This window comes from Frieseomelitta varia, unplaced genomic scaffold (assembly GCF_011392965.1).
Source record: "Frieseomelitta varia isolate USP_RPSP 00005682 unplaced genomic scaffold, Fvar_1.2 scaffold_134, whole genome shotgun sequence".
Classification (NCBI taxonomy): Eukaryota; Metazoa; Arthropoda; class Insecta; order Hymenoptera; family Apidae; genus Frieseomelitta; species Frieseomelitta varia.
In genome coordinates, this window is record NW_025109017.1 from 157,856 (window position 1) to 167,824 (window position 9,969).

Sequence of the window (9,969 nt, forward strand, 5' to 3'; positions counted from 1 at the left end):
CAAAAGCAACAGAGATATTCAGAGTATACCCCTGTATAGTTCACCCTGTATAAATACATGGTGTACGTTCTACAAGATTTGTTTACATACAATCCAAACGACGAGCCGCTATAGCCACCCCAGATCTGAGATCATGGCGCCGGCGGAGTTGCCTAAGTGCAACTGGTGCAGCTGGTGCGGCTGGTGGTGCAGTGGCGAATAATTTTCGTCGGGTCGATACCGGGGTTGATGGGGTCAAGCAGTCGGGCGAGCAGAATTCGTTGTTGGTTTGTCGAACGCTTCGATCTGTCGGTGTTTGCCATAATCCTTCTGGCGTGCTTGATCTTCAAGCATCATACATATATGCATGACATTTAGATATGCGTTAGATATGCTTGTTGTTCATTTGAACAGCAAGTATTTGTCTCTATTTATTTTGCGAATTGCAGCCAGGATCGTGCGTAGGAACGAGAGGAACGAGTTGGAATTTCGGAGTACCGATTTGTCGACTGTCGCTTAGGTTACTTACAGATCTTCAGAACGCTCGCTAACGTCGTGGGTGCATTCCCTTTGGGCGCACGAGCACGGCATGGCCTAAATTGACAGACTGTCAATTACATCAGAGCTGCAGGACGACTAATTTTGAACTCATGACCAAAGTTAACTACTCTCTGCTGGATAACTCGAAAAGTCACATTTTGACTTTCCCCAGTGCCAACGTCACTTTTTCGGCTATCATGTTTTGTTTACCAGCCGCCTGGCTCGATTGCTCATTTTTTTATATTTAATCGGGCTCTTTTATTCCGACTGTCGACAACAGTGCGAGCATTCAGCGTTTTCGTTCATTTGACATTTCTTTTAGAAAGTAAATCTCCTTTTCGCAGTGTGAGTTTCTTTGAATCGAATCGAACAATCATTCCGATAAGCGTTGACTACTTATAGTCGATTTACGATCTTTGGTCCAAGTGTCTAGATTCAGATTTACGCACGTATTCACACCACTCGATACACACGGTACACACGTGCACGAGACCACACACCGCGCGATATTCAAATGAACTCTGCGTTCGCTGTACTATCATGCTGCCATAAATGTCACTCGGCGATTTCACGAGCATCTTATTTCGGCCGGGCTTGTATGACGCGTAACACACACACCTCCCAAGTTTTTCTGACTTTATGCACAACGAATATTACGATTCTGTGGCCAAGATCCCCCATTTCGATGTTTATCGAACACCAGATCGAAGCTTCCTCTTATACGAACGAGAGGAAATACGCACGCAAGCTTATGTCCCGCTGGAAATAAAAGCAAATGAGTGCGAGATAAGAACACGACGTTTTCTTCTTTCCTTTTTTTTTTCTTCTTTTTTCTTTTTAAACTGAATAATAAATCGAATCAGTGTATTATCATCGTAATGTAATATTGCATTGCAATTCGACGAAAATTTATGCGTCGTACAGAAAGACACGTATCCGTCGAATAATTTTTCGGACATAAGAGAAAAAAAAATACGTTTTACACGTCAATAAATACTTTCCATTTAACCGCGAATAAAAAAGTATCGTTCTCAAAACGCACAGCGTTACCGAGGGCCGATCGGTCACTATAAAAGTCTCTGTTAGACAATAGTCGTCTGTTTTACGCAGTAAAAGTCGAGCGAGCTCGATTTTTTCGGCAAAGATGAAAAGAATCGAAGGAACAACGTTAACGATGACAAGGACGCCCGGCAAGGATGATCGGAACGCGTTGATGATGCACGGTTTCGATAGCTATGGCTGCCTGGCCCTTTCAATGGGGGAAAATTCCAAGTGGGAACCGGGTGCGAAGCGCCTTGTTCGCAGACACCGCGTCCACGTACACGTCCACGTCCACGTCGAATCTGTAATTCAAATTCGAAGTCAAATTAATTTAACGCTCGTCATTTTTCATATACCGCCGGCGCCACGGATGGCGCGGATCTCCGGCAGCCATTTCTCGATATTTCATTCTCGGGGTGTAGTTACCATCTCTCTTTTCCTGATAGATGCCCCTCGTCCTCCTCTCCTCTCTCGAGATTCGGCTTTTTTGACACGGAAGAACGCAGGCTGCCTACTTGAAATATTATCCGATATTAATTTCAGTCTGACCGATTTGAAAATTGAAGAAATCAACGGATATTGCATTATAAAAAATATTGTATGGTTGGTAGTAAAATAATACACGTAGATTAATTAGGTTATATAAAGAAAAGTCATAATTAGTATCTTTTTTTTGACATGGAAGAACGCTGCCTATTTGAAATATTATCCGATATTAATTTCAGTCTGATCGATTTGAAAATTGAAGAAATAAGTGTATATTGCATTATAAAAAATATTGTAAGTTGGTAGTAAAATAATACACGTAGGTTAATTAGGTTATGTAAAGAAAAGTCATAATTAGTATCTCTTTTTTGACATGGAAGAACGCTGCCTATTTGAAATATTATCCCATATTAATTTCAGTCTGACCGATTTGAAAATTAAATAAATCAGCGGATATTGCATTATAAAAAATAATGCAAGTTGGTAGTAAAATAATACACGTAAGTTAATTAGGTTATGTAAAGAAAAGTTATAGTTAGTATCTCTCTTCTCATAAATATTATCCGATATTAATTTCAGTCTGACCGATTTGAAAATTGAAGAAATCAACGGATATTGCATTATAAAAAATATCGTATGGTTGGTAGTAAAATAATACACGTAGATTAATTAGGTTATATAAAGAAAAGTCATAATTAGTATCTTTTTTTTGACACGGAAGAACGCTGCCTATTTGAAATATTATCCGATATTAATTTCAGTCTGACCGATTTGAAAATTGAAGAAATCAGCGGATATTGCATTATAAAAAATATTGTAAGTTGGTAGTAAAATAATACACGTAGGTTAATTAGGTTATGTAAAGAAAAGTCATAATTAGTATCTCTTTTTTGACATGGAAGAACGCTGCCTATTTGAAATATTATCCCATATTAATTTCAGTCTGACCGATTGGAAAATTGAAGAAATAAGTGGATATTGCATTATAAAAAATAATGCAAGTTGGTACTAAAATAATACACTTAGGTTAATTAGGTTATATAAAGAAAAGTTATAGTTAGTATCTCTTTTTTGACACGGAAAAACGCTGCCTACTTGAAATATTATCCGATATTAATTTCAGTCTGATCGATTTGAAAATTGAAGAAATAAGTGTATATTGCATTATAAAAATTAATGCAAGTTGGTAGTAAAATAATACACGTAGGTTAATTAGGTTATGTAAAGAAAAGTTATAGTTAGTATCTCTCTTTTCTCATAAATATTATTCGATATTAATTTCAGTCTGACCAATTTGAAAATTGAAGAAATCAGCAGATATTGCATTATAAAAAATAATGCAAGTTGGTAGTAAAATAATACACGTAAGTTAATTAGGTTATGTAAAGAAAAGTCACAGTTAGTATCTCTCTTTCGTGATAGATGTCCTCTCTTGAGATTCAGCTTCTTCGACAAGGAATAACCCATTTAACTGCCTACTTAAAAATATTGTCCGATTAATTTCAATCTGACAATTGCTTCAATCGATCTAAAAATTGTGCGAAAATAAGCGAATTTTATAATATAAACTATAGTTGGTAGTAGCATTAGTTGGGTGAAACTGCATTGTACAGTATATACACGTATTTCTCGTTAATTACTGTTATTTACCGCATGCACTCATTAACGAGCCACGACTCGAAGGAATAAAAACAGGAGTTTATTTTCGGTTATTTCACCGTGGGCGTTGAAGAACTCGTGGAATTCGAATATTGACATAATAACCTGAATCTATCTGTCCGGTAGAATAAACGATATTAACGTTAATAAGAGAGCGCATTTTCGTAGTACGCGAAAGTTGTTTGTTAGGTTCTCCCACTGTATAAATGTATAAATGTTCGATGCCGCTTGAATTAATACATTTTTTCAAATTAATCGAAACGCATGTTTTATCGGAGTTGAAGGGAATTCTCGTGTAATACGTTAATAAGTTACACGCACGTCCCTATTTATATAATGATAATGATGTTGAAGAATGGTGGGAAGCAGTTGGCAAGTCGGCGAATGATTTATTATTTGTAATCGTGTTAGTCTAATCGGTGTTGTAGAGAGCGCACGTTGAGGATAAAAGGGACCAAGGGGGGGCACTGAAACGGTCCTATTAAGCCTCTATAGAGGAGCGTCCATTGGCCCACCCTATTCTCACGCGTACAATGACGAGTAATAACTTTTCTGAGGCGGTGGCAACCTCATCGTAGGTTATATACTCCGGCGGAGGAATCGAAACGATTTCACGGTCATCAGAGCAGTTTCCCCGTTTCTTTTGTTGGTGAATCTATTAATAAAGATGCACTAAAGAGAGAGAGGAAATAAAACCAAGTTCGCTTACCCCACGAACGAAAGATCCCCCACCTTCGTAGCTTGTAACCGAGAAGGAATCGTGGAATTATCTTTATTTATGCAAAATGCGCGTATAAAATTAAGCAGCTGCGTAGATGTTTCATACGGGTAATTTTAATAGCGAATACATGCGGCATTAACGTCGCTTCGTACGATTTATCCGGCAATGCCGCGAATCACTTGAACGAGCCAGGCCAATTTAAGATACCATTTAATCGAAGATGCGGAGATTTCATGCGGAGATGAGAAATTAAAGCGGGTATTAATGCGAGTATCAAGGCTTGCGAGGGAGAGCAGAGGCAAAAGTCCCGAGGGGTATATATCTCTAAGCTTGTTTGGCGCGTTCGGAATGTTTTCTGGAATCCCGGCGGAACGCGAAAGGGGAATGAACACCTTGCGATAATTTATCGAGTAGTCCAAGTAGGCTTAATCCGTTAATAAGACCTGCCTTTTCTCTCTTCTTTCAGCCGAAACCGAAACGGAGAAAAAGGGACGGCCGCGCACGACTCCGCCCAATGAATTATTACAAGCGGTGTATCCTATCTTCGAATCTGCGAAGCTTTAGGGATCTTTTTCTCATCCCTTTCCTTTGTTGTTCTCTTCCCTTTCTAGTATTTTCTTTGCCATGCAAATTAAAAAGAAAAAAATAATATAGTTATTATAATAAATATATATAATGTAGCTATTATAATGAATATATTATAAATATAATAAAATTTAGTTTATTTCTTGTAATATTTTGCAAATTAATTTAACAAATAAAATATGAAAATAGAATTATTGTTCCACTAATTATAGTAATTAAAATTATATACGTAAATAATAAGGATGATGGTTTAATTAAATAAATATTAATTGATATAACATATATATAATAATAAATATATTATAAAATAATAAAATTTGAGTTTATTTCTTATAATGTTTTGCAAATTAATTAAACAAATAAAATATGAAAATAGAATTATTGTTCCTCTAATTATAATAATTAAAATTATATACGTAAATAATAAAGATGATGATATAATTAAATAAATATTAATTGATATAACATATAATATATAATATAGTTATTATAATAAATATATTATAAAATAATAAAATTTGAGTTTATTTCTTATAATGTTTTGCAAATTAATTAAACAAATAAAATATGAAAATAGAATTATTGTTCCTCTAATTATAATAATTAAAATTATATACGTAAATAATAAAGATGATGATATAATTAAATAAATATTAATTGATATAACATATAATATATAATATAGTTATTATAATAAATATATTATAAAATAATAAAATTTGAGTTTATTTCTTATAATGTTTTGCAAATTAATTAAACAAATAAAATATGAAAATAGAATTATTATTCTTCAAATTATAATAATTAAAATTATATACACAAATAATAATGATGATGGTTTAATTAAATAAATATTAATTCACATGAAAATAGTAAAAAGAATAAAAAAAAATCAATGAAAAAAAAGAGAGAGAAAGGAGAGATCGTTTCACGAATCTGCAAATACGTACGTTGCGAAAAGTGACAAGCAGGTCGTGAACTTTCAAATGAGAATAATCAGTATGCATTCTGTTATATATATCTTTTGTATTACCGAGAAGAGACGGGGATTCATTTTATGAACGTTCGTAAATTGTTCGACGATGTCGACGCACGCTTGCGAAAGAATGTGACAATATCGTATTTCGACGACAGAAACCCGTGAATGAATTTTCCCGTTTGTTAACGTTTCCCTGACACGTGGACTCTCGTTCTTGGTATATTCGTTGCAATTCCGGGGTGTGTAACGTTCGCCGTTCTTAAGCTTCATTACCATATTCCTTCGTTCGCTACGGAGTCCCTGCATGCCTATTACGCAGTTATTACACTGTCACTTCTCCGGACCGGTTACCATATTTGAATATTTATTTAGTTGATTATTTTCCTTTTTTCTCTTTTTTCCTTTTTTTTTATCGAGGCCATGGAAATTCGATCGCTATCTGTGGTTATTCTGCAAACATTATCAACAGCACGAAAGTAAAGGGAAGGATGCCCTCCTTTTTCTTTTTCTTCTTCTTTTTTTTTTTTTTTGTTCTTGCTACTCCACGAGACTTGCATGATATTCTTCCCTATCATGCTACGTTACAACTTACGATAAGTAAATTAATCAAAATTTACGATGATTCACGCCGCTCGGGACAGAAATTCTTGAAATATATATAATACATATAATAAAATAATTATAATATAAAATTATATATTATAATATAAAATAATTATATATATTATAATAAAATAATTTATATATATATATATATATATCGCAAGTATAATAAATCCAATTTACGTACGTTTATTCAGTAATCGATATCAATTAGAGCTCATTGTTTGTTAACTAACATCAACATAACGCAACTCAAATTTATTTAAAGTAATTGATATCAATTGGAACTCGTTCCTTGTTAACTAACATCAACGTAACGGAACTCAACGTTCAAGGATAAATAAAATTCGTCTTACAGCAGTCCGCGAAGATTATGTCGTAATCAGTAAGTACAAGACGAGGGAACTTTCCTTCAAATTATACTCTCGTCTAGAATTTTCCCAAATTTCTGTACGATCGCGAAAATAGGAACCCTCGTTTCACGAAAATTCAGAATTCACGGGCATTCTTGATTTTTCAAAGGTAAATATATGTGTTCTCTTCAATTTCAGATTCTTTAAAACGATGGATGATTTCACGTCAGCTTGCGGCGAAGGTGAGTCTGCATTACATCATATTGGATCTGTATATCCTCATCATCAATCTTGTCTATACTATTACTCTAATATTCTACGTTGCAAATATCTTCCACTCGAAAATGCACGGCACCAAAATAAGTAAACTCGTTTTGAAAAATTTACGTGTTCGCATGAAAATAAAATTCACTGATCCAACGCCTTTCTCGCAAACTTTGTTCGACTGAGAATCAAAATACAGCTTTACCATAGTGGTCACTGTGTAACTAATTTGTGATATAAATTACTTGGCAATCGACGATAAAATTAATTTGAAGAAAAGCAGAAAATAAAAAAACGCTCTGTCGCTTAATCCGTTTGCATCGCGAGGAAGAATGAATAACAACGCCTTTATAATTATTCTATTACTATTATTCAATTTAGAAAAGTAAAAGTAGGAAGGTGAAAAAAGTAAAAACTTGGCAACTTTTCGTGTTTTCTTTGTTTTTTTTTTATTATCTTCAATAATATTTTTATATTATCTTTAATTATTATTATCCTTAATTTAATCTTCAATAATTTCTTTTATATAATCTTCAATAATATTTTTATATTATCTTTAATTGTTATTATCCTTAACTATCTTCAATCATTTGTTTTATATCATCTCCAATAATATTTTTATATTATCTTTAATTATTATTATCCTTAATTTAATCTTCAATAATTTCTTTTATATCATCTTCAATAATATTTTTATATTATCTTTAATTGTTATTATCCTTAACTATCTTCAATAATTTCTTTTATACCATCTTCAATAATATTTTCAGATTTTTAAATATTATTTTCAATAATCGCTTCAACTAATTTTTGTTCGAAGTCTTTTTCGCATAGTCTTGAAAATAACATCACTGTTCAGACTAGAAACATGAATGTTCCGGTGATACTGGCCGGGAAGATTGCGTTAATGGTGCAAATGGGTTGAAATATACGTGTCGCGACGTGAAGGAGACACGCGAACAAAAAGAAATTCCCCGAAAGTCGAGGTCCGAGGTCTACGAAAACGAGAGTCCAAAATGTCCGCGTACCGTTATTTTCACCAGTGAGGTGCAGCACGCCGAGAAGAAAGAAGCGACTCTACCAGGAGAAACGAAACTAACGACACCGATCAAGCTACGAATCTGGACAGAGTTTGAGAAACGAAGGATCGCCCACGCACGGCCACGTACACCAAGCCCGTTGTTAATTATCTGCCGCCGTTTATCAACCGGTAGAGCAGAAACTTTCCTTCGGCGTTTCTCCCTCTTCCCTCTTTCGTCCGTCTCTCATCCTCCTCGCATCTCTTTCGTTCCTTCCCCCCCCCCCCCCCCCCCTCCTTCCTCTCGATGCGTTCTCTCTGCTCTTTCTGATCTCTCGTTTTTCCTGCGTTCTTGATCCGACGTCGAGGCCGAGCGGGATTAATGAACAGTGCAAGAAGATTTGTACTTGTATCGCAAATACATGGTAAAAAGTTAGAGAACGTTTTAAAAAAAGGAATATGCACAGGGTGTCCCTGTGTCTGTAGTACAAGCGAGAACAAAAGAAATTTTATTCTTTTTTTTTCGACTTATTCTTTTCGCGTAGAAATCATCTCATTGTTTGTACTGCTCTATACACCTTGTATACAGGGCGATTCACGTAACTTACACGCGCGAAATAATTTTCAAATTGTACGTCTAATGAGAAATTGTTCGATACAGGAATTGTGTGGTTTCAGCCACTTGCGCTGGCAACTGGTTTCGCGGACCATAACGAGAGACCGAACCCGTACACAGTAATTCGTCGCTTTCTTGAGAAGTAATAAACTTGTCACTTGTTTTGCCCGGGTTACATTTAAATATACTTAAGACTGAGAAAATGTTGCAATTTTGAGACAAAAGATTCTCGACGTGCGTGGCAAGGAAGGCAAAATATAACGTGTCAATTTTTTTGAGTGAATTTCGAAATTTCCATCTTTATTTTTTTTTTTTTTTTTTTTTTAATTGGATCATACATCTTTTTCTTCACAGATGGAAAGAATATTAAATTCCAAGTAAAAAAGTATTAGTCCTAAACCTAATGGTCTAAGGAGATATCTTACCATAAATTTGTCTCGAGGATGAAACTTTTCGTTATCAAGCAGTTTTCATTAGACGCGTAATTAAAATTTAAAAGTTATCCCAGGTGTGCAAGTTGCATCGAATCACCCTGTGTATATTACAGAGAAATGTCGAAAATGATCACGAAAATGTTGAGAAATCGAAGAAGCGAGGTGCACGAAGAACGCCTCTGGGACACATTCCCGAGGAGAAGATGCCGCTCCGTCGCCCATCCATTGACCGTCACTTAGCATTTATCAATACCTTCCATTCGACGCCCATTATCCTATTAACACGCCACGCTGTAAAAGAAGAAGCTCTTAATTGCAATCACGACGTGTCTCCTCCCTCGTTGAACTCTTCGTTCGCTACTTTTCGTCGATTTGCTTCCACCGTCGCGACTCGCAACGTACCTACTTCATTTAATTTTCCTGACTAAATCGTAAATATAAATCGTCTTGCGGATTTTTTTTTTTTTTTTTTTTTGAACGCGCAAATAACTCTCTGATCGCTCACAGTCTGTCTGTCGACGTACCAACTGCGGTTTACGATCTTGTACGAGGATTTCATAATCGATATACAGGGTGTTTCGTGACTTATGCGACCCACTTCGGGAGCTGATTGTACGCCTAAAAATAATGAAAAAAAGTTATATAAATATATGTCCTATCTGTCTTCGTTTATGAGATATAATGAATTTTC

The 9,969-nt window shown here is 35.0% G+C and overlaps 1 protein-coding gene across 3 annotated transcripts in view; it reads left to right on the forward strand.

The window, feature by feature from the left end:
* Positions 1-9,969, forward strand: part of LOC122530190 (probable tyrosine-protein phosphatase F54C8.4) — a 47,671-nt gene that overhangs the window by 30,885 nt on the left and 6,817 nt on the right. For 2 of the 3 annotated variants that reach the window (XM_043656952.1, XM_043656942.1), the window contains exon 6: positions 7,145-7,188. The exons of the other annotated variant lie outside the window; for it this stretch is intronic. In XM_043656952.1, the coding sequence (XP_043512887.1) occupies positions 7,145-7,188 (44 nt within the window). The remainder of the gene's footprint in view (positions 1-7,144; positions 7,189-9,969) is intronic. 3 annotated transcript variants of the gene reach the window in all.